The 25,034-nt window shown below is 45.4% G+C and overlaps 2 protein-coding genes across 3 annotated transcripts; one reads left to right on the forward strand and one right to left on the reverse strand.

Moving 5' to 3' along the window:
* Positions 1 to 1,310: 1,310 nt before the first annotated feature.
* On the reverse strand, positions 1,311 to 3,483 carry LOC115116789 (protein c-Fos). The gene is made up of 3 exons (XM_029645266.2): positions 3,162 to 3,483; positions 2,287 to 2,502; positions 1,311 to 2,143 (listed from the first exon to the last, which is right to left on the reverse strand). The coding sequence occupies exons 1-3, from the start codon at positions 3,291 to 3,293 to the stop codon at positions 1,370 to 1,372; spliced, it is 1,122 nt and encodes a 373-aa protein (XP_029501126.1). The 5' UTR covers positions 3,294 to 3,483; the 3' UTR covers positions 1,311 to 1,369.
* A 1,941-nt stretch (positions 3,484 to 5,424) lies between these two features.
* Positions 5,425 to 15,245, forward strand: LOC115116793 (protein c-Fos-like). 2 transcript variants are annotated; one of them, XM_065009425.1, is made up of 4 exons: positions 5,425 to 5,768; positions 13,247 to 13,486; positions 13,841 to 13,948; positions 14,152 to 15,245. In XM_065009425.1, exons 1-4 carry the CDS (start codon positions 5,673 to 5,675, stop codon positions 14,887 to 14,889), a joined length of 1,182 nt encoding a protein of 393 aa, XP_064865497.1. In that variant the 5' UTR covers positions 5,425 to 5,672; the 3' UTR covers positions 14,890 to 15,245. The 2 variants fall into 2 exon arrangements, with proteins under 2 accessions (XP_064865497.1, XP_029501131.1); XM_029645271.2 differs by lacking the exon at positions 5,425 to 5,768 and adding an exon at positions 10,317 to 12,445.
* The last annotated feature ends 9,789 nt before the right edge of the window (positions 15,246 to 25,034 follow it).

The following is a 25,034-nucleotide window of genomic DNA, read 5'->3' on the forward strand; positions in this document are numbered from 1 at the left end:
AGGAGTGTTCTCCTGCTAGGGGGAGCTGAGGGACTAGGGGGTTCTCCTGCTCACAGGGCTAGGAGTGTAGGGGAGCTGAGGGACTAGGGTTCTCCTGCTCACAGGGCTAGGAGTGTAGGGGAGCTGAGGGACTAGGGTTCTCCTGCTCACAGGGCTAGGAGTGTAGGGGAGCTGAGGGACTAGGGTTCTCCTGCTCACAGGGCTAGGAGTGCTAGGAGGGGAGCTGAGGGACTAGGGTTCTCCTGCTCACAGGGCTAGGAGTGTAGGGGAGCTGAGGGACTAGGGTTCTCCTGCTCACAGGGCTAGGAGTGTAGGGGAGCTGAGGGACTAGGGTTCTCCTGCTCACAGGGCTAGGAGTGTAGGGGAGCTGAGGGACTAGGGTTCTCCTGCTCACAGGGCTAGGAGTGTAGGGGAGCTGAGGGACTAGGGTTCTCCTGCTCACAGGGCTAGGAGTGTAGGGGAGCTGAGGGACTAGGGTTCTCCTGCTCACAGGGCTAGGAGTGTAGGGGAGCTGAGGGACTAGGGTTCTCCTGCTCACAGGGCTAGGAGTGTAGGGGAGCTGAGGGACTAGGGTTCTCCTGCTCACAGGGCTAGGAGTGTAGGGGAGCTGAGGGACTAGGGTTCTCCTGCTCACAGGGCTAGGAGTGTAGGGGAGCTGAGGGACTAGGGTTCTCCTGCTCACAGGGCTAGGAGTGTAGGGGAGCTGAGGGACTAGGGTTCTCCTGCTCACAGGGCTAGGAGTGTAGGGGAGCTGAGGGACTAGGGTTCTCCTGCTCACAGGGCTAGGAGTGTAGGGGAGCTGAGGGACTAGGGTTCTCCTGCTCACAGGGCTAGGAGTGTAGGGGAGCTGAGGGACTAGGGTTCTCCTGCTCACAGGGCTAGGAGTGTAGGGGAGCTGAGGGACTAGGGTTCTCCTGCTCACAGGGCTAGGAGTGTAGGGGAGCTGAGGGACTAGGGTTCTCCTGCTCACAGGGCTAGGAGTGTAGGGGAGCTGAGGGACTAGGGTTCTCCTGCTCACAGGGCTAGGAGTGTAGGGGAGCTGAGGGACTAGGGTTCTCCTGCTCACAGGGCTAGGAGTGTAGGGGAGCTGAGGGACTAGGGTTCTCCTGCTCACAGGGCTAGGAGTGTAGGGGAGCTGAGGGACTAGGGTTCTCCTGCTCACAGGGCTAGGAGTGTAGGGGAGCGGAGGGACTAGGGTTCTCCTGCTCACAGGGCTAGGAGTGTAGGGGAGCGGAGGGACTAGGGTTCTCCTACTCACAGGGCTAGGAGTGTGTAGGGGAGCTAGGAGTGTAGGGGAGCTGAGGGACTAGGGTTCTCCTGCTCACAGGGCTAGGAGTGTAGGGGAGCTGAGGGACTAGGGTTCTCCTGCTCACAGGGCTAGGAGTGTAGGGGAGCTGAGGGAGTCACAGGATTGATCGTTGCTGCTGCTGCTCCCTCGCTGTTGGGCTACGCCACAGGTAGGCAACGCCTCCGCCTCTGGATAGCTGAAGACGAAGGAAGATGTGTACGTGGTGCAGGCTGGGGTGCAGGTGACCACAGGGGTGCACAGGGGCTCAAAGTCATTATTGGCTGTGCTGTAGAGAGGCTCCCAGTCCTGGGTGTACAGGGAGCTGGTAAGATCTACATCGGGCACCGACCGGGCTGTCTCCATCTCAGTCTTGACGAGGAGAGACAGGGACTCCTCCAGGCAGGCTGTGTCCAGGTCGGCCATCTTGACATTGGAGACGGTGGACAGGAGGGGGCTGCTGGAGAAGATTGAGGCTGAGGTGGAGAGGTTGGAGCTGGCGGTCAACGGAATGGAGGTGAGGGGAGTTGCAGAGCAGACGGAGCTGGAGACCATGCTTTGAGGCTGGGGTGGAGACAGCTGGATGGAGACCCCGTAGGAGTGGGAGGGGAAAACAGTGTCCATATCAGAGGGGATCTTGCAGATGGGCTGGTGGGCTGCCAGGATGAACTCCAACTTCTCCTTCTCTTTGAGCAGGTTGGCGATGTCGTTCTGGAGAGCGGACTTCTCGTCCTCCAGCTCGTCAGTTTCACCCTGCAGAGTGTCGGTGAGTTCCTTCCTCCTGTTGCGACATTTAGCTGCTGCCTGCTTGTTCCTCTCTCTACGGAAATTCTTCTTCTCCTCCTCCTCAGGAGAAAGCTATAGAAGAAAAAAAAATAGAAGAAAATGAATTCCCCACCATCTTTGAATGCACTGTTCTCCATATTCAAAACCAAAGTGCCGTTAAATGAATAATTATACAATGCTTCTAGATCAGGTCTAAGATCAGTTAAGATATTTACCTTTTCCATTTTGGCTCTGCGCCCAGAGCTGTGGCCCTTGTTCCTCATGGCGCTAGTATAGGTTGGGGGGCTGGCACTGTAGGGATGGAGTCTGTGAGAAGGGGCCACGGAGGATACGAGCGGCTGGTCCATCCACTGCAGGTCTGGACTGGCAGAGATGGCCGTGACAGTAGGGATGAAGGAGCCACTGGAAGCTGAAGTCAGGTCTGTGAAGTCCTGTTCGAGAATGAAGAGAATTTAGTCAATACAGGAGCATTTCTATCCAGACAGGGTAGACTACTAGGGTGGGTGGGTGATGCTGCTGAAGCAATGCACCACATCATGTCCCTTCATGCATATGAATGAAGCCAGTTGGTCGGTCTATTAAAAACCCATACGGTCTATAAATATCCCTCCTGATGTAAGCTATGACGCAGAACTTTTCACTGGAGTTTCCTCGCTAAATGAATTAACTATAGGAGTATGTTGTCAGTGTTGCAGAGTAGAACAGAGTCTGATGCTTTATTATGCTCCAACAGCTTGGCTACTATAAGGAGACTTCATGCACTGTTATAGCCTAACCTGTTATTGTTTATCTAATAAAATTACAGTAAAAAAAAAGGATTACTGTAATGTTAATACACTATAGTATCAGTGCTGGACTTGAACTGAAGTAGGTGCTGATACTGTTTATAAAATGTATCTGCGGGAGTTTCACAATACTTTCGAGCTAATATTCTATAAAGGACAGGAGCGTTGAACTCAAACAGTATTACATTTGAGGTGTCGATACTCAGCTCTGGTGAGCTCCTTCCCAAGTCAAGCGCTGACTAGTAGTACAGTTATCAATGACATTGTAACTAAGGAAATATGCCATAATTGATCGATCAACGTACCTGAGATTGTGGAGAGCATATAGTGGAGTAAGATCCCGCAGGAGAGTTGTAGTAAGCTAGGTTGTCGCAAGCTGGAGAAGCGGTACTGCACCGGGAAGAGGAGTCACAATCTGTGTTGAAAGCGGAGTACATTATCGTTTCAGGAGATCACGAAGAAACTCGGCAAAATCCAAAAAGCGTCGGATAAAGTTGTCAAAGTCAAGTGATCCCTTTTGGCAGGTTAGCTGTTGTTGATAGAGATCCTGTGTTGATGAAGTCTATTTCGTATCTTTGCGTTCTCTTTTTAGCTGCTAAAAGTTTGACTGCCGACTCTGACAGCTCGCAGGGTTTTTATAGTTTTCCACCCGACTGGCGAGGAAATACTCATGACGTAGGCATGGATCGTACCTCCATGATCAGCGCGACATAACAACAGTTTTAAAACGTACTAAATACTCATGTTGACACTCGTAACACGTTGCATAGTGTAGAATAGTTCAAATATGTGATTTAACGTGCGTTTGATGTGTGTTTATTGTATAAGATCAACAACAACCAAAAAAAGTTGGAACATCGAAGTTACCATTCCCAAGAAATGGAATGTTCCAAAAGGAGATCCCGTCGACGTAATTTACCTTATATGGTGTATCCTGTTAAATGGGCGTGCCCTGCTTGGAATCACCAAAACTATCCTGAGATCAGCTACAATTGGCTGACAGTAACATAACATTATAATGTAACGACAACCAGTGTTGGGGTAGCTACTCTGAAAAATATACACGGCCTTACACCAAACCATAGGAACACCTTCATAATATTGAATAGTTCACTATATCCAAACTACTTTGTGAAAAAGTATCATATATCTAAATCTGCAATGTCATAGACTACAAATTGCAAGGACAGATCACACTGGAGTCAGATGTTAATAACAGAATGTGTAATTTCGCGTATTAAACACATAAACTATGTTTCAAGTGAGAATTAATTGCAAGTTTTAGTGTCACGGGCACAAGTACAGTGAAATACCTTTTCTCGCCAGCTCTATATCCAACAATGCAGTAATCAGTATAGCACAAAAAAAGACCACGCGGTAGAACATAAACACACGCGAGAAATAAAAACAAGAATGTGTGTGTGTGTGTGTTTTGAAGTTGCTCCAAACATCACATTTTTCACACCCTTGGGTTGTTCCTGATGCTCTGTATCATCCCATTTCTCCAAACATCAAATTTCCAAAGTTAAGAGTTCAATTTAGGCCCTCATTCTGATTGGTTAAGGTAAGATTTAAGGTTTGTGATAGGGTGAAAACATAAAGTAAAACCACTGTCCACCACTGGGATCTAACACACAGCCTCCTGATCCAGTGTCATGGAATTACTGATGATATGGGACATACTCAACTGTCCTATTTGTGGAATAAAATATTGAACAACTTGACATTGAAGTCTCAACGGGTAGGCCTCATGATGTATAAATATGTTGTGTCCTCGGTTAAGGAGGGTCCCCAAGGACTATGTAGCGTTTAACATTACATCCGATTTCAGTTAAGTCATTGAGAAGATACTAAAGCACCTCACCAGTGTGAACCGATTCAACACAAAGGTAGTACTTATAACTGAAACAACGGACCAATAACCTGCGTATAGAATAGAATAACTTCTGATTGGCTGGGCCTAGCTCCTCTGTGGGTGGGCCTAGCTCCCCTGTGGGTGGGCCTAGCTCCCCTGTGGCTGGGCCTAGCTCCCCTGTGGGTGGGCCTAGCTCCCTTGTGGGTGGGCCTAGCTCCCCTGTGGGTGGGCCTAGCTCCCCTGTGGGTGGGCCTAGCTCCCCTGTGGGTGGGCCTAGCTCCCCTGTGGGTGGGCCTAACTCCCCTGTGGGTGGGCCTAGCTCCCCTGTGGGTGGGCCTAGCTCCCCTGTGGGTGGGCCTAGCTCCCCTGTGGGTGGGCCTGTGCCCTCCCAGGTCCACCCATGGCTGCATCCCTGCCCAGTCATGTGAATTCCATAAACGAATTTACAACATAGAAACAAAAGCTTTATGGAACTATTGTGCAGATCATAAACAGAGGGGTAAATCATAATAAACAGCCGCTGAACTGAAGCCAACAACATCTCCTAGACTACGCATGTACTTTGGCCCAAGGCAACTGAAGCCAACAACATTCCCTACGCTACGCATGTACTTTGGCCCAAGGTAATGTTTGTACCTGTGGAATCCAGGTGAGGTGATGGGAGGGCGTGGTAGTAAGTGGAACAACAGGTACAGAGTAGATTCTTGATGAAAACCTGTTCCAGAGCACTGAGAACCTCAGACTGCTGTGAAGGTTCACCTTCCAACAGGACAATGACCCTAAGCACACAGCCCGAGACAATGCAGGTGTGGCTTCGGGACAAGTCTCTGAATGTCCTTGAGTGGCCCAGCCAGAGCACGGACTTGAACCCGATCTAATATCTCTGGGTAGACTTGAAAATAGCTGTGCAGCGACGCTCCCCATCCAACCTGACAGAGCTTGAGAGGATCTGCAGAGAAGAATGGAAGAAACTCCCCAAATACAGGTGTTCCAAGCTTGTAGCATCATACCCAAGAAGACTCCAGGCTGTAATCACTGCCAAAGGTGCTTCAACAAGGTACTGAGTAAAGGGTCTGAATACTTATTTAAATGTGATATTTACATAAGTAAAAACCTGTTTTTGCTTCATCATTATGAGGTATTGTGTGTAGATTGATGAGGGGGAAAAAAACAATTTAGTACATTTTAGATTAAGGCGTAACGTAACGTAACAAAATGTGGAAAATATCAAGACGTCTGAATACTTTCTGAAGGCCCTGTACGTCTCATATTTAATATATTATCTATATTATATTATATATGATGATTCAATTCCATGTTTATTTTTTGACTCAACAATTCATGTTTATTTTTTGACTCAACAAGTCCTGAATAAGTTATAATAGTTCCAAAAATATACCTCCCAGTGTAGGCTTCATAACAAACTTAGTTTATTCTGCAAAAGTTTTGATAAACATTCTTATATAGTTAAAAAACATCACTCTCATAGACCAGTAGCCTATATATTAGAAGAGGGTTCCCCTTCCCCCTTCCCCCTCCTCCCCAGTGGCCGTGTTGCCCTGGTTTCTGTTTTGTTGAACATTCTGCGTTGTCCCGGCAACGCCCCACCCCTTAGCGTCTGTGACGCTCTGGTTTTTCATAGCGGTCTTTCAGAGCGGAGCGGTGGAATGCAACGCATGGTTAGTTGATCACTGTTTATTTAGGTAGCCAGAGTGATTGGCAGACTCGAAATACACAACATCGGACTTGATTTTGAGGGGATTTCAGATGTTTGTTTATGAACTTAGAGTCAAATGCAGTTTATTTAGGCTACAGCATTGCCGGGTAAGACATGCGTAGAAGTTGCAAAGAAGGTTTTAAACAAGGTTAGGCTATAGTCTTCCATCAATGATTTTTTCCCCCAAATGGTTATACACAAGAGCAAGCACATTTTTGCCGAACAAAATATAAAATGCTTGATTTATTTTCTTTTGTCATCATATATCAATTTTGGCAATAGTTTTATGGGAGTTTTAATAGAAAAAAATGAAAAGTAAAAGGATTCCTTGTGAGCGTTCCCATAAGCGTAATCAATCAGAATTTGCCTTTCCATAAAATGCTAATTAAAAAGTAAACGGGATCGAATCAGTCCTTCCTTTGAATAATTGCTTCTCAATTCTATTCAACAGTGCACTATTCAGACCTCTCTTTCAACAAGGGTCTGCTCAACGATTTCATCTGCCTGGTTTGTTGCCTAAAATGCCAATGATGTCATCTGTAGACCCTAACAGGCGTTTGGATCTAAACATAGAACTCCTTTCAAAGCATTTCTCACATTCACACTGAAGTGACCCGAGTGAAGTGGCTGCTGGTAAACGCGAGGCATACTCTCTTTTGGCAGGTAGCCTAGCAGTTAAGAGCATTTTTTTTTTTTTACCTTTATTTAACGAGGCAAGTCAGTTAAGAACAAATTCTTATTTTCAATGACAGATTTGTACCTTGTCACCTCGGGGTTTTGAACTTGCAACCTTCCGGTTACTAGTCCAACACTCTAACCACTAGGCTACCCTGCATTGGGCCAGTAACCGAAAGGTCTCAGGTGGGAATCCCCAAGCCGGCAAGGTGAAACAATCTGCCATTCTACCCTTGAGCAAGACAGTTAACCCCCAACAACTGCTCCCACTGAGCAAATGTCAGGTCTGCTGAGTGCAAACTTGAGCATTGTGAATATTCTGTGCAACTTCCAATGTGCATTTACTGTTGACACTGAGGCTGTACCCACTTTAAGTTACAGTTTTACTGTGAACATTGAGGCTGCACCTGCTTTAAGTTACAGTTTTACTGTGAACACTGAGGCTGTACCTGCTTTAAGTTACAGTTTTACTGTGAACATTGAGGCTGCACATGCTTTAAGTTACAATTTTACTGTGAACACTGAGGCTGTACCTGCTTTAAGTTACAGTTTTACTGTGAACACTGAGGCTGTACCTGCTTTAAGTTACAGTTTTACTGTGAACACTGAGGCTGTAGCCACTTTAAGTTACAGTTTTACTGTGAACACTGAGGCTGTACCCACTTTAAATGACAGTTTTACTGTGAACACTGAGGCTGTACCTGCTTTAAGTTACAGTTTTACTGTGAACACTGACGCTGTACCCACTTTAAGTTACAGTTTTACTGTGAACACTGAGGCTGTACCTGCTTTAAGTTACAGTTTTACTGTGAACACTGACGCTGTACCCACTTTAAGTTACAGTTTTACTGTGAACACTGAGGCTGTATCCACTTTAAGTTACAGTTTTACTGTGAACACTGAGGCTGTACCCACTTTAAGTTAGTTTTAGACAGAGGCCAAGTAGGATTCTGTGGCTATTTGATCATAACGTAGGCCTACCAGAGTGGCCTACCATCAAAAAACAATGGAGAAAATGCATCCCATAACATTTTAACATGTAAATAGCTGTTCTATCGTTTAGCCTACAGTAGCAGCCAATGAGTGTGCCATTCCATGAGACTTTGGAGAGAAAAAAACCAGCAGGGCTTGACATGAACCTGTTTATGCACTTGTCCTTCAGGCAAGGAGGTGACTGAAAATTATGTTGTTTGATGCATGAAACCACTTTACGAAATAAAATGCATCATTATCCCCTTACCATTATTACATAGAATCAGACAAATTATGATACCTTCTGCCTATTGGTTACTTAGCTTATTCAAGCCCGTCTCAAAATATAACACTGCTCCTTGGTTACTTAGCTTATTCAAGCCCGTCTCAAAATATAACACTGCTCCTTGGTTACTTAGCTTATTCAAGCCCGTCTCAAAATATAACACTGCTCCTTGGTTACTTAGCTTATTCAAGCCCGTCTCAAAATATAACACTGCTCCTTGGTTACTTAGCTTATTCAAGCCCGTCTCAAAATATAACACTGCTCCTTGGTTACTTAGCTTATTCAAGCCCGTCTCAAAATATAACACTGCTCCTTGGTTATTTAGCTTATTCAAGCCCGTCTCAAAATATAACACTGCTCCTTGGTTACTTAGCTTATTCAAGCCCGTCTCAAAATATAACACTGCTCCTTGGTTACTTAGCTTATTCAAGCCCGTCTCAAAATACAACACTGCTCCTTTAAGACAAAAAAAAAAGATGTATAGAAATGCAGATGTTTTCTGCTCTTGTAGGAAACAATCACACCCTCATTGCTGACTCCAAATGATCTATAACTGGGCTGATAACTCACTAACTAGCAAAAGATATGAACAAAATGTAAAAATGATCTATAACTGGGCTGATAACTCACTAACTAGCAAAAGATATGAAGAAATGTACAAATGATATATAACTGGGCTGATAACTCACTAACTAGCAAAAGATATGAACAAAATGTACAAAGGATCTATAACTGGGCTGATAACTCACTAACTAGCAAATGATATGAACAAAATGTACAAAGGATCTATCATTCAAAACTAGCAGTATTTCTCTTGATTCATCATTCTGGATAGAGGTATGTTTTCTGAGCCATTTCTCATACCATGGCAGCCTTGTTCTGTCTAGAGAGAGATTGTAATGAACATCTAGTCCAGGGGTTCCCAGACCTTTTTCATTCAGGCCTCCCTTCCAGGATTGATGCACTACCCAATTTCTAAATTGCACCTTGTGCATTCTACTATTACAACATTCAAGAGTATATTGAAATCAGTGGTTGCCAAAGTTTGGCAACCACTGATCCAGTCAGATTCTGGCTATGCTACTTTAACGCTGGGCCAATTGTGCACGGCCCTATGGGACTCCCAATCACGTCCAGATGTTTATTTTTTACCTTTATTTAACTAGGCAAGTCAGTTAAGAAAAAATTCTTATTTTCAATGACGGCCTAGGAACAGTGGGTTAACTGCCTGTTCAGGGGCAGAACGACAGATTTGTACTTTGTCAGCTATGGGATTTGAACTTTCAACATTCCGGTTACTAGTCCAACGCTCTAACCACTAGGCTACCCTGCCACCCTCCACTCTAACCACTAGGCTACCCTGCCACCCTCCACTCTAACCACTAGGCTACCCTGCCACCCTCCACTCTAACCACTAGGCTACCCTGCCACCCTCCGCTCTAACCACTAGGCTACCCTGCCACCCTCCCCTCTAACCACTAGGCTACCCTGCCACCCTCCACTCTAACCACTAGGCTACCCTGCCACCCTCCACTCTAACCACTAGGCTACCCTGCCCCTCCACTCTAACCACAGGCTACCCCTCCGCCACTCTAACCACTAGGCTACCCTGCCGCCCCTCCACTCTAACCACTAGGCTACCCTGCCGCCCCTCCACTCTAGGCTACCCTGCCGCCCCTCCACTCTAACCGCTAGGCTACCCTGCCGCCCCTCCACTCTAACCACTAGGCTACCCTGCCACCCTCCGCTCTAACCACTAGGCTACCCTGCCACCCTCCGCTCTAACCACTAGGCTACCCTGCCACCCTCCCCTCTAACCACTAGGCTACCCTGCCACCCTCCGCTCTAACCACTAGGCTACCCTGCCGCCCCTCCACTCTAACCACTAGGCTACCCTGCCGCCCTCCACTCTAACCACTCCCTCTAACCACTAGGCTACCCCTGCCACCCTCCACTCTAACCACTAGGCTACCCTGCCGCCCCTCCACTCTAACCACTAGGCTACCCTGCCGCCCCTCCACTCTAACCACTAGGCTACCCTGCCGCCCCTCCACTCTAACCACTAGGCTACCCTGCCGCACCAAATGTGCTTCAGCCTGGATTCAAACAAGGGACTGTAGTCACGCCTTTTGCACTGAGATCCAGTGCCTTAAACAGCAAAACATGCTGCCAGTGATATTCTTAAAGAAGCTGTTGAGAAGAAGACCATTCATCTGATCAAATGGCACCCTATTCCCTACAAAGTGGTACACTACTACCCTATGGGCCTTGGTCAAAAGTTATTCTGCTGTCCCCATGGGATAACCCTTTTTGGTTCCAGGTAGAAGCCTTTTTGGTTCCAGGTAGAACCCTGTACCTGGAACCAAAAAGGGTTCTACAAAGGGTTATCCTATGGGGACAGCCAAAGAACCCGTTTAGAATCTAGATAGCACCTTGTTTTCCTCAGAGTGTAGGCTAGATAAGGAACAGGGTACAATTTGATTATGGGATATCTAGATAGCACCTTGTTTTCCTCAGAGTGTAGGCTAGATAAGGAACAGGGTACAATTTGATTATGGGATATCTAGATAGCACCTTGTTTTCCTCAGAGTGTAGGCTAGATAAGGAACAGGGTACAATTTGATTATGGGATGTAGACGTATTGGAGGATACACTCCATCTCCTGGAGAAAAATATTGCAAGAATAAGATTTGAATCATTATAATATGCATGTAGCCTATTCTAAAAAAAAAAGTTAGGACTTTAATAGAATGAATGACTGACACGGATTCATTTCATTGTCTATTTCAGTTTTTCTCTAGGGAGTGTTTGAATGGTCCACTTAGCTCAACACTCAAGGCGGCCTGTGAAGGAAACTCCATATATGGTCCTAACGGTCTCCTCTCTGATTGGTTCTCTGGCTGCAGCGACAGGTCTGTTGCTTGAGCAGTAATTTGTCAAGTTTAGGCAATATGTAATAATTATAATCACAGCTTTAATCTCACAAATAATTACAGAGAGACGTCTCTGTAGCAGGTGTGTATAGTTGGCAAACCCTCAAGAAATCTATTTTCAATGTCCTTTCTATTTAAACATGGACCGATGTCTATCTGTAACACACGTATGGTTATGCTATGAGTGGATGCAGAAACCCCGCCTGCTATTCAGATATCGACAACAATACAAGTGTTATTAAAATGCTTAAAACAAATAGCAGGTGTATTAAATATTAGAAGACTAGATTCTGTGTGGATAGTGTCCTACACAAGATCGCTGTGTTTTGGAGGACATTTTAAGGTCGGAGGTGTATATGAAATGATACGATTGGCAGACGATTTCATTCGACATGTTTTCCATAGGAACAGCCTAGAGATATAGGCTATATATAGCGTGGTACATATGTGTTCAGTGTATGATCTGAAACGTGGCCATCTTTTTTACAAAAGGAACGTAGGCTTTAACGTGCCTAATGCAAATGCTGCATACTGTAGGTTGCTATTTGATGTGACGTAGATCATTAATACGTTGGTGGTGGTTACAATGTAGGTATCTATTTCTTGAAGAGGGGTGCTTAATATGTAAACATTTGGTCATATTTTAATAGTGGGCCTAATTAATTTGGATAACAGTTAGACTGCTCTCAACTCTCAGTTAAAATGTATAGTTAATATTGCTGCTCCATTGATAAAACAAGCCTGTTGATTCTACCCAACAACACCCTTCTCTCTTTGTGGAATGGTACGTTCTCTCCACACAGATTTCATTCATAAAATTCCAGCTCACTATAAAAGGAGGCGCGCTCCACTATCTGCACCAACTACCATTCCCGTAAAAGAACCCAGAAAAAGTGATGCACAGAGGTGATTGAACAGCAGCGCGGTCGATAATAGCCTATAATATAGGAGGAATAGTGATTTGTTTTTATGCTTTATTGATACACATCATCATGTATCCAGACTCGAGCCCAAACTACAATGTCTCGAGCTCGTCCGGCAGCAGCAGCAGCAGCAGTTTAGCATCGCCTACCGGAGACATACCCGCGTGCAGTCAGCGGTCTCCAAGCTCACTCACGAGCGCATCATCAGTAGACAGCAGCACGTCTCAGGTACGAATGGATTCTTAATAGAAAAAAGACGCATGGAATTGCGTTGGAGAATTATTTGGAAATGTTAATTGTGTCTGTGTTGCATTAAGTTTGTGGCAAAATCAATCATTTATATATATATTTTTTTTTATTGCATATTAATTTAGAGTGATTCTGAATCTGCAGCCTATTTGCCTACTAGACCGTGAACCGATCGTGATAGAAAATATGTAGGCTCCAATGTCAGCTCCGTTACTGCGACACACAGCCTATCCAGATGTTTATGGCTTGTTGAAAAAGCCCTTATTGAGAAGGTACCATATAGGCCTGCCTACATGCCACCGTCGTCAGACTGTTGGCTGATCACCTTCAAATTCCTGACATTCCTGGAGCGCTATAGGCGGTCCATGTTTATCAAATGATCATTGAAGACTTGACTGATGCCGTCATGCCAATAGATGATGAGGATGGTGATCATCATGACGATGATTTATGATGATAATGATTGGTTTAGCTTTTATTGGCAACATGAGATGGACTGTCGTTTTTTTACGGTTGTGTTACTGTGATCAGGGCACTCTTGTGAATGAGACCCTGGCCTCAAGGGGTTTCCCCTTGAATCATAAAATACAAATTGCGTGACACCAAACCCTAATTATTGATGTTGTAAATGAGTACATACTTAGCTATAGATACAACATCAATTGTGCTATAACCAAATCATTGATGCACATCACGCCCTTTTTGGAAAGGTCAACCACGCATGTCATCGGAGTCTATTAAGATTTAATCAATTCATCATTCCTTGTGTTGTTTTTGCAGAATGTCTGCGGTGAAACAGACTGTCCACGGCAGTCTGCCTTTGTTCCTACAGTGACTGCGATCTCAGCCTTCTCGGATCTGCAGTGGATGGTCCAACCGACCACCGTCATCTCAGCATCTGCCTCCCCCTCCTCCCCTCCCAGCAGCGCAAAGCCTACAAGAGCTCATGGCGCAACCCAGTCATCTTCAAGAGCGGGAGGGAACACGGAACAATCCACCAGCGCGAGAGGGAAAAAACAGGTAAGCTGTGTTTTATATCATGGACAATTTCGATAATAATTTTTACTATGCAGTCCTGAATGGTCGAATGTGCTGTGTGTGCACGTGACTGGATAGACTGTGCCAATGGTGCAGCATAAACAGTGTTCTAGAGGTCTAGTATCGAGCTTGTTACTCACTCAATGTGTAGCCTAGCCAAGGAAAGTCTACAGTCAGCAACCATGGTATATTTTCGGACACCGCATTAAAAAAAATGTATAGGCTATTTTAAGGCTACCTTTGGCCAAATATTGAATTAGCCTTAAGGGTCCAAGTGATGCATTGGCAAGATTCCTTATGCATTTATAGTGTTCTCTTTTGTTGTGACTGATCCAGGCGACATCAGAAGAGGATGAGAGGAGGAAGATCAGGAGAGAGAGGAATAAAGTCGCAGCGGCCAAGTGTCGCAACAGACGGAGGGAGCTCACAGACACCCTGCAAGCCGTAAATACACCTTGTTGCCATGTCAAACTGTAATGTGGAGATGCTTAGCAGAATTAATTTGCAATGGGTTTTTAAAAAAACTTTTTTTTTTAACCTAAAGTGATTGATGCTCTCTATACTTCTTACTTGACCATGTATCGTCTTTTTTAAATGGGCATTTCATAAATATGGTAATTGATTAATGTGTGGTTCTCTCCTTATAGGAAACTGATCAGCTTGAAGAGGACAAAGAGGCCTTGCAGACAGAGATAGCCCACCTCCTGAAAGAGAAAGAGAGACTGGAACAGATCCTATCCACCCACCAACCAGCCTGCAAACTAGCCGCCGCTGAAGACAATAACGTGGAGGAAGACATTGACGAAGACATCGACCGCATGCTCCAGGACCCTCCGGATTCCCCCCAGCTGCTCTCCATCTTGGAGAATGAAGACAAACTCCAACTCCCAGAGGGAAATGCAACACTAGTGACTGTGTCCGACACTCCTTCGCTTCAGGACATGGAAACTGTTGTGGTTCCCTCGAACATCTCCATCTCTGCGTCGGCCATCTTGGGTAACTCCAACATCCTGCTGTGCTCCAGCGCTGAGGAAGAACCCATGGACGACCTAAACTTCGACCAGGATGACTTAGACAACCTGGTCCCTAGCCTGGAACTCAACATGGCTGTGGCCCCTGAGACCGCCCCGTCCGTTCCCGACATCGACCTCCTCGGAGGCCCCTTCTGCCTCTCAGACTGGGAGACCCTGTACAAGTCGGTGGCCAACAATCTGGAGCCCCTCTGCACCCCTACAATGATGACTTCCAGTGACAGTCCTACCTGTAGCAGTTACCGCTCTGTGTTTAGTTTGAATTACACCGAGATAGAATCTTTGGCGGGGACAGGAGTTGCAACTCCAGCTCTGAGACCCTCAAATGAGGTGTTGGTGGTAGATCTGATTTGATGAACGGTAATCCACACTGTTGACCTTGTGACACTGTTATGGGATTGCTGGGACATATACATATAGGGCTAGTTTCCCCCACTCACAGATTAACCCTTAGTCTTGGATTTAAAAAAGCAGTGATCAATGATGATTCTCCTTTGAAAGTGCCTCTTTAGTCCAGGACTAGGCTTAATCTGCGTCTGAGAAACACAGCCCTTGAGGTTGATATTGAACCAATAAGCTATGGTCTATTCATCCCCAATGTTTTGTTGTGCTTGTTATGATGTTTTGTTAACATTTAACCTTTAGCACCAAATTAAATGGTTACTGTGACTATAACAGTATCAACATCTTCCATATATATATATATATGGAAGATATATAGATAGATAGATATATATATATATATGGAAGATGTATATGTATATATATATATATATATATATATATATATATATATGGAAGATGTATATATATATATATATGGAAGATATATAGATAGATAGATAGATAGATATATATATATATATATATATATATATATATATGGAAGATATATAGATAGATAGATATATATATATATATGGAAGATGTATATATATATATATATATATATATATATATATGGAAGATATATAGATAGATAGATATATATATATATATATGGAAGATGTATATATATATATATATATATATATATATATGGAAAGATATATAGATAGATAGATATATATATATATATATATATATGGAAGATGTATATATATATATATATGGAAGATATATAGATAGATAGATATATATATATATATATATGGAAGATATATAGATAGATAGATATATATATATATATATATATGGAAGATGTATATATATATATATGGAAGATATATAGATAGATAGATAGATAGATATATATATATATATATATATATATATATGGAAGATGTATATATATTGGTGCACCTGTGAGGGCTGTTCACGCTCTTGAAAAAGATATCTATTGTTGTCCTTGTATCAAAATTAAATGCATGCAAAATCATACCATTTGATTAAAAAGGGGTGCTATATCTTTGTTTTCCCATCCGTAAATATAAACGTGAAACTAGACTGTGGTTTGTGAGGATACTGATATCAGATTGTGTCTTATTAACAGGTGAAATTACAGTTTGAGTAATGTGGACATCATTTTACTGTAAAGTGACATTTCTTTCTGGTTTTCCATGAAGACACAGCACCTTGTATTTTATCAAGATGTATTTTATGACATAGTTTATTTTTTTACCTTAAAAAGTTTTGACTAATTGTTGGTAAGATGCAAAAAAAAATAGAACACAGACAAATAAAATAATAAAACTGGTTGTTTGGACCCTGTATGCGGACTGTTTGCTTTGAGGGAGTTGTATAAATGTACCGTCTATAAATCCACCTTAAATCTACTTTACAATGACGGCCTAGGAACAGTGGGTTAACTTCCTTGATCAGGGGCAGAACGACAAATGTGTACCTTGTCAGCTCTGGGATTCAAGATCATGCAACCTTTCAGTTACTAGTCCAAAGCTCTAACCACTAGGCTACCTGCCACCCATCCACTCTAACCACTAGGCTACCTGCCACCCATCCACTCTAACCACTAGGCTACCTGCCACCTCTACACTCTAACCACTAGGCTACCTGCCACTCCTCCACTCTAACCACTAGGCTACCTGCCACCCATCCACTCTAACCACTAGGCTACCTGCCACCCCTCCACTCTAACCACTAGGCTACCTGCCACCCATCCACTCTAACCACTAGGCTACCTGCCACCCCTCCACTCTAACCACTCTAACCACTAGGCTACCCTGCCGCCCCTCCACTCTAACCACTAGGCTACCTGCCGCCCCTCCACTCTAACCACTAGGCTACCTGCCACCTCTACACTCTAATCACTAGGCTACCTGCCACCCCTCCACTCTAACCCCTAGGCTACCCTGCCACCCTCCACTCTAACCACTAGGCTACCTGCCACCCCTCCACTCTAACCACTAGGCTACCTGCCGCCCCTCCACTCTAACCACTAGGCTACCTGCCGCCCCTCCACTCTAACCACTAGGCTACCTGCCACCCCTCCACTCTAACCACTAGGCTACCTGCCGCCCCTCCACTCTAACCACTAGGCTAGCTGCCACCCCTCCACTCTAACCACTAGGTTACCTGCCGCCCCTCCACTCTAACCACTAGGCTACCTGCCACCCATCCACTCTAACCACTAGGCTACCTGCCACCCCTCCACTCTAACCACTCTAACCACTAGGCTACCCTGCCGCCCCTCCACTCTAACCACTAGGCTACCTGCCGCCCCTCCACTCTAACCACTAGGCTACCTGCCACCTCTACACTCTAACCACTAGGCTACCTGCCACCCCTCCACTCTAACCCCTAGGCTACCCTGCCACCCTCCACTCTAACCACTAGGCTACCTGCCACCCCTCCACTCTAACCACTAGGCTACCTGCCGCCCCTCCACTCTAACCACTAGGCTACCTGCCGCCCCTCCACTCTAACCACTAGGCTACCTGCCACCCCCCCACTCTAACCACTAGGCTACCTGCCGCCCCTCCACTCTAACCACTAGGCTACCTGCCACCCCTCCACTCTAACCACTAGGTTACCTGCCGCCCCTCCACTCTAACCACTAGGCTACCTGCCACCCCTCCACTCTAACCACTAGGCTACCTGCCGCCCCTCCACTCTAACCACTAGGCTACCTGCCACCCCTCCACTCTAACCACTAGGCTACCTGCCGCCCCTCCACTCTAACCACTAGGCTACCTGCCGCCCCTCCACTCTAACCACTAGGCTACCTGCCTCCCCTACACTCTAACCACTAGGCTACCTGCCACCCCTCCACTCTAACCACTAGGCTACCTGCCGCCCCTCCACTCTAACCACTAGGCTACCTGCCGCCCCTCCACTCTAACCACTAGGCTACCTGCCGCCCCTCCACTCTAACCACTAGGCTACCTGCCGCCCCTCCACTCTAACCACTAGGCTACCTGCCACCCCTCCACTCTAACCACTAGGCTACCCTGCCACCCTCCACTCTAACCACTAGGCTACCTGCCGCCCCTCCACTCTAACCACTAGGCTACCTGCCGCCCCTCCACTCTAACCACTAGGCTACCTGCCGCCCCTCCACTCTAACCACTAGGCTACCTGCCGCCCCTCCATTCTAACCACTAGGCTACCTGCCGCCCCTCCATTCTAACCACTAGGCTACCTGCCACCCCTCCACTCTAACCACTAGGCTACCTGCCGCCGCTCCACTCTAACCACTAGGCTACCTGCCGCCCCTCCACTCTAACCACTAGGCTACCTGCCACCCCTCCACTCTAACCACTAGGCTACCTGCCGCCCCTCCACTCTAACCACTAGGCTACCTGCCGCCCCTCCACTCTAACCACTAGGCTACCCTGCCACCCCTCCACTCTAACCACTAGGCTACCCTGCCACCCCTCCACTCTAACCACTAGGCTACCCTGTCACCCCTCCACTCTAACCACTAGGCTACCTGCCACCCCTCCACTCTAACCACTAGGCTACCTGCCGCCCCTCCACTCTAACCACTAGGCTACCTGCCGCCCCTCCACTCTAACCACTAGGCTACCTGCCGCCCATCCACTCTAACCACTAGGCTACCTGCCCCCCTACACTCTAACCACTAGGCTACCTGCCACCCCTCCACTCTAACCACTAGGCTACCTGCCACCCCTCCACTCTAACCACTAGGCTACCTGCCCCCCTACACTCTAACCACTAGGCTACCTGCCACCCCTCCACTCTAACCACTAGGCTACCTGCCCCCCTACACTCTAACCACTAGACTACCTGCCACCCCACAAATATGCTAATTTCCTTTGCATTTTTTCCAGTTTCTGTTTTAGAAAAAAAAAGTAGAAAGTATCCAATAACACAAACATTTACATATGAAAAGAGAGATGATATCATCATAAAGCAATAGCAATTAAGATCATAAAGGGGTAAACCTTACCTTAAATTGAGGATATCTTTACATTTTTCAGTTAAGTGCCTGCACCTGCTGCTGTTGTCTCAAATTCAGTTGGGCAGTTAGGTTTCCTGCAAGACCCCCTCCCAAAGAACTAAAGAGGTTCCTTGATTAACTACACCTCATATGGTGTTATTGGAAGAACCTTTGGTAGGCATTTTTTTCCTTCAGTAGCAACAACCATAAGGTTCTTCAAGGAATTTTAAGATGCTAAGAAGAACCGTTGTTGATCCCGCCTCATTTTTGGAGCTAGCTACATGCCAATGATTTGTTTAGCATAGCAACGTTGAATGAATAGAACGATTAGAATTAATGACTGGGTCAAACTATTTAAGTGATAATGCCCGAGAAGCCGATGTTTGGAGGATGTATTTGCACGGCCGTTGTTAGGCCCGAGGACCGGCAAATCATGCCACTATATCCTCCAAACACCGGCTTTGAGGGCATTATCACTTTTATACAACGGGTTACCAACACATTCAAATAATGATTGACACATTTGAATTAAAAACGTTATTTTGATTAATTTATTCGTACTAATTCATCCTTCCACAAGATATAGTCCCGGCACAAATCTAGGGTTGCGGCCCAAGCCCGCTGGTCGTTCAGTCTTTTTGTTCTGTATCTATGGGATGCGACCCAGTCGTTCACTCAATTTTATTCTGTATCTGGCTGGCAACGTTCTTGTCCCTTGCTTACTAGCTAGCCAACTACGAATAATTTACAGTCATGTCAAAAAGTGCAGCCAGAATAACAGCAAAGTAGCCTGCCTGCCTAATCCTGAAATGTTCATTACTATGGGAAAAGCTGGAGATGGAATTTGAATATTGAAACAATGTTGCAAATGTCAGAGAGGCAGACTGCAAAAGGTTTATACACATCTGTACTGTTGAAAGCTACATGTTAGTCTAAAAGAAATGTGAGATAATGTCTAGATGCTTTTTATAGTGGAGATCACGGTTATAACTTGCCTGGGTTGATGAGACAGTGGATTGTGCAGTCAGATGGAACAGAGTAAATACGCATTTTAACTTCATAGATTTATCCGGTGGTTATTTGTGTAATAGAAAGGGCTAGAATGCGGGTTTAACCAATCAGCATTCAGGATTACACCCACCCCTTGTGGAAAATGAAATAACTAAGACCAGACCGTTTGGGTAGCAATTTCAGAATACAAAATACTAATTTACTCGTGAAAATAATACTTTTAAAAAATCAATATGATGACAACCTCGAACAAGGGAATAATCGTGACAACTCCATCCAAGGGATGCATCCCAGCCCTTCCCTTCGTCTCGGGCCTCAGAACAGCCCTTGTCGGGAGTTGTCAACCTATATATAATTCCCGGGTTCTCAGGTATTATTGCTTAAATATACCATTGACATATCTTTTTGTTTACTATTTTAATGGAATACATTACATTCGTATGTATAGGCTATTGTTTAGGTCGTGAATAATGATATTTGAACCAAAATAGACCATGATAGGCATTTGAAAAGCCTACAGCTATGTCAAATGCTCTTTCCATAAATTGTTCTAGTCTTGAACTTTATAAATTAATGTCATCAAGGACAGACTTTTTAACGAGGGCTTTTTAATGATGGCGAAACAACAAGATCACGTTAAGTATTTATGATCGTGCCAATATTCTCACCGTCAAGGCAAAAGCAGAAATGCACACAGCACAAAGCGTGCCGGGTTCGGCTAGAAGGGATACTGCTTTAGTCAACATTTTCTTTTGGCAGCCGGTTAGGATAATTAACATAGCAAATTAGGAGAATTGGGTTAGGTTTAGGGTTAGCTAAAACGCAAAAACAAATAAACTTTCGACGTTAATTTGACAAAAAAAAAACTCTATTCCCCCATCTAGGCATGACAAGTGTGCCAGTTGCAGTATTTTTTTACGTCACGACGTGTTTGCACTGGACGCGATTGCGTTGCACTTCCATGTCCATATTTGGAGAGTTCAGATGTTTTGTTTCCATGGAGACGCGATGGAGAGGTGTTGGGTTTCGAGCTGGAAGATTTTCCCGGGAAAAAAAGACAAGACTAGGCAGTGCAGAGGCAGAGCGAGTGGAACCCGAGAGAACCGTTGTTGTCGAGAAACAAACAGTCCTTCGCTCCAAGAATTCCATCGTAATAGTGTGCTCTTTCAAATGAATATTACATTGCCAGTTGTCATGCTGTGCACGTTTATTATCGGCTTATCATCTTGTCTATGCAAACAGCCTGCTGCTCGCTCCTACCCATGCCTATTCTAGTCTTGATGCTAGAATATAATAGCCTATTCAGTTCTAAAATTGCCTCAGAATTGCCACTTGGCTTGCCATGTAGCCTACAGACAGCATAAGAAAGATAACAGGACTTTTTTTTCATAAATAAAAGGAATGCATATTTCTGCCTAATATATTGTAGCGACCCGCACAGACAGCTGTGTGTTATGTGCTAGGCTAGGAGGTGGTTGTGTTGTACTGACCAGTACCCGGTGTTCGCGGGGTCCGACATGTCAATCAACCTGCTATCTGCCAATCACGGGAATGCCTGGAATGTTCTGATGCCGGGCATCCTGGTGGTTGGCGGAGTGGCGTGGAGGGGGGTTGGGCATTGGAAGTTAAGACCAGGTTCAGCCTTTGTTCTCTCTCTTACATCTGGGCTTCACAAGAGAAGGTCACGATTGGCTTGTGGGTTATCTGTCATCTATTTGGCGTGTGCTACGGCCCAAACAGTAGCCTGTGTAAAGTTGGTTCAATAAACCGTCAATTCGCAAACTAAAGCCTCTGTCTGGACAATTGTTCATTTATGATCTAGTCAGGTCATTACAATATTGTATTCATGTGTACATAGAGTAAAATGGTATTTGTGCCAGGAGACTGTCATGCTGTACACGAAATCTTGCTGACCTGAGAAATTATTCAATAGAGTGACAAGACTTCCATCTTTAATCATCATGTTGCTGTAGCCCATTCCAGTGGCAAACATCTCCCTGTATGTAGGATTGGAGATGTATTTCCTCTGCGAAAAAATGATGTGTATGAGGTAGGCTATATGCCATTGTGTGTGTGTGTGTAAGTGAAGGGTACTTGTGTGAGCGTGGGCATTTTCTCATTCAGTTAGCCTCATATGTGAGCAGTAGAGGGAGCTGTAAAAGAGGAGATTCTCTCTTGACATTCACATTCTGTGCATGTTCTTAGGCCTGTCTAATCAGGAGGCCTTACGTAAACCTGAACCAAAACGAAAACCTAACCGCCAAATTACACTGACTGTACAAAACAATAAGAACACCTGCTCTTTCCATAACTGACCAGGTGAATCCAGGTGAAAGCTATGATCCCTTGTTGATGTCACTTGTTACATCGACTTCATTCAGTGTAGATGACAGGGATAAATAAGGCTTTTTAAGCCTTGACACAATACAGCCCCATAGTGGAGGTGTCATAATACCCATAAAACCTAGTGGTCAAACAAGGAAATTGTTCCAATCGCCCCCCCCCCCCCCACAATTCATATTTCCCACAGGGGAATTTTTTTAATTTTTAGAAACTCTTAAAATAAGGGTCGTGTTTCCTGTAGACAAACATATTGTTAAAAGTCACCTTGTCCTAGAGAGATTTACACAGTAATCAATATGTCATGCGAGGGTGAGCCTACAGGGTGAGCCTACAGGGTGAGCCTGTAGACAAACATATTGTTAAAAGTCACCTTGTCCTAGAGAGATTTACACAGTAATCAATATGTCACGCCAGGGTGAGCCTACACGAAACACAGCCCTTATTTTAAGTGTAGTTGTTCCTAGATTTTTCCACTTCACAATAACAATACTTACAGTTGACCAGGGCAGACATTTAACAAACTGACTTGTTGGGAAGGTGGCATCCTATGATGGTGTCACGTTGAAAGTCACTGAGGTCTTCAGTAAGGTCATTCTACTGCCAATGTTTGTCTATGGAGATTGCTTGGCTGTATGCTGAATTTTATACACCCGTCAGCAGAGGGTGTGGCTGAAATAGCCAAATCCACTCATTTGAAGGGGTGTCCACATGCTTTATATGTATATAGTGTACCTCTTAAATGGAACTAACTGCAATTGAAAATGTTATCTATTTCATCTCCAAAAAAGTAATAATGCTGCAAACTTCAACAAACGTAACAATTTCACCTTTCAGGCAAAAAAAAAGTGTTATAAATTGCTGAGGTGTAGTCACTTACTGTACACAGCACAAAAATGATAAAACATGATAGGATGCTATATTATCCTTCCATTCAATGCTGTATTCTATATTATCCTTCCATTCAATGCAGTATTCTATATTATCCTTCCATTCAATACAGTATTCTATATTATCCTTCCATTCAATGCAGTATTCTATATTATCCTTCCATTCAATACAGTATTCTATATTATCCTTCCATTCAATACAGTATTCTATATTATCCTTCCATTCAATGCAGTATTCTATATTATCCTTCCATTCAATGCAGTATTCTATATTATCCTTCCATTCAATACAGTATTCTATTACATTTACATTACATTTAAGTCATTTAGCAGACGCTCTTATCCAGAGCGACTTACAAATTGGTGCATTCACCTTATGACCTCCAGTGGAACAGTAGTGCATCTAAATCTTTTCAGGGGGAGGGGGGGTGAGAGGGATTACTTTATCCTATCCTAGGTATTCCTTAAAGAGGTGGGGTTTCAGGTGTCTCCGGAAGGTGGTGATTGACTCCGCTGTCCTGGCGTCGTGAGGGAGTTTGTTCCACCATTGGGGGGCCAGAGCAGCGAACAGTTTTGACTGGGCTGAGCGGGAACTGTACTTCCTCAGTGGTAGGGAGGCGAGCAGGCCAGAGGTGGATGAACGCAGTGCCCTTGTTTGGGTGTAGGGCCTGATCAGAGCCTGGAGGTACTGAGGTGCCGTTCCCCTCACAGCTCCGTAGGCAAGCACCATGGTCTTGTAGCGGATGCGAGCTTCAACTGGAAGCCAGTGGAGGGAGCGGAGGAGCGGGGTGACGTGAGAGAACTTGGGAAGGTTGAACACCAGACGGGCTGCGGCGTTCTGGATGAGTTGTAGGGGTTTAATGGCACAGGCAGGGAGCCCAGCCAACAGCGAGTTGCAGTAATCCAGACGGGAGATGACAAGTGCCTGGATTAGGACCTGCGCCGCTTCCTGTGTGAGGCAGGGTCGTACTCTGCGGATGTTGTAGAGCATGAACCTACAGGAACGGGCCACCGCCTTGATGTTAGTTGAGAACGACAGGGTGTTGTCCAGGATCACGCCAAGGTTCTTAGCGCTCTGGGAGGAGGACACAATGGAGTTGTCAACCGTGATGGCGAGATCATGGAACGGGCAGTCCTTCCCCGGGAGGAAGAGCAGCTCCGTCTTGCCGAGGTTCAGCTTGAGGTGGTGATCCGTCATCCACACGGATATGTCTGCCAGACATGCAGAGATGCGATTCGCCACCTGGTCATCAGAAGGGGGAAAGGAGAAGATTAATTGTGTGTCGTCTGCATAGCAATGATAGGAGAGACCATGTGAGGTTATGACAGAGCCAAGTGACTTGGTGTATAGCGAGAATAGGAGAGGGCCTAGAACAGAGCCCTGGGGGACACCAGTGGTGAGAGCACGTGGTGTGGAGACGGATTCTCGCCACGCCACCTGGTAGGAGCGACCTGTCAGGTAGGACGCAATCCAAGCGTGGGCCGCGCCGGAGATGCCCAACTCGGAGAGGGTGGAGAGGAGGATCTGATGGTTCACAGTATCGAAGGCAGCCGATAGGTCTAGAAGGATGAGAGCAGAGGAGAGAGAGTTAGCTTTAGCAGTGCGGAGCGCCTCCGTGATACAGAGAAGAGCAGTCTCAGTTGAATGACTAGTCTTGAAACCTGACTGATTTGGATCAAGAAGGTCATTCTGAGAGAGATAGCGGGAGAGCTGGCCAAGGACGGCACGTTCAAGAGTTTTGGAGAGAAAAGAAAGAAGGGATACTGGTCTGTAGTTGTTGACATCGGAGGGATCGAGTGTAGGTTTTTTCAGAAGGGGTGCAACTCTCGCTCTCTTGAAGACGGAAGGGACGTAGCCAGCGGTCAGGGATGAGTTGATGAGCGAGGTGAGGTAAGGG

Source organism: Oncorhynchus nerka, linkage group LG24 (assembly GCF_034236695.1).
Source record: "Oncorhynchus nerka isolate Pitt River linkage group LG24, Oner_Uvic_2.0, whole genome shotgun sequence".
NCBI classification, from domain to species: domain Eukaryota; kingdom Metazoa; phylum Chordata; class Actinopteri; order Salmoniformes; family Salmonidae; genus Oncorhynchus; species Oncorhynchus nerka.

Coding starts and splice junctions, on each gene's coding strand:
- LOC115116789 (XM_029645266.2), bottom strand. CDS start 3,293: ATGTACTCCGCTTTCAACACAGATTGTGACTCCTCTTCCCGGTGCAGT. Junction 2,503..3,161: donor TATGCTCTCCACAATCTCAG/GTACGTTGATCG, acceptor ATTCTCGAACAG/GACTTCACAGACCTGACTTC. Junction 2,144..2,286: donor GCAGAGCCAAAATGGAAAAG/GTAAATATCTTA, acceptor TTTCTTCTATAG/CTTTCTCCTGAGGAGGAGGA.
- LOC115116793 (XM_029645271.2), top strand. CDS start 12,287: ATGTATCCAGACTCGAGCCCAAACTACAATGTCTCGAGCTCGTCCGGC. Junction 12,446..13,246: donor TAGACAGCAGCACGTCTCAG/GTACGAATGGAT, acceptor TTGTTTTTGCAG/AATGTCTGCGGTGAAACAGA. Junction 13,949..14,151: donor TCACAGACACCCTGCAAGCC/GTAAATACACCT, acceptor CTCTCCTTATAG/GAAACTGATCAGCTTGAAGA.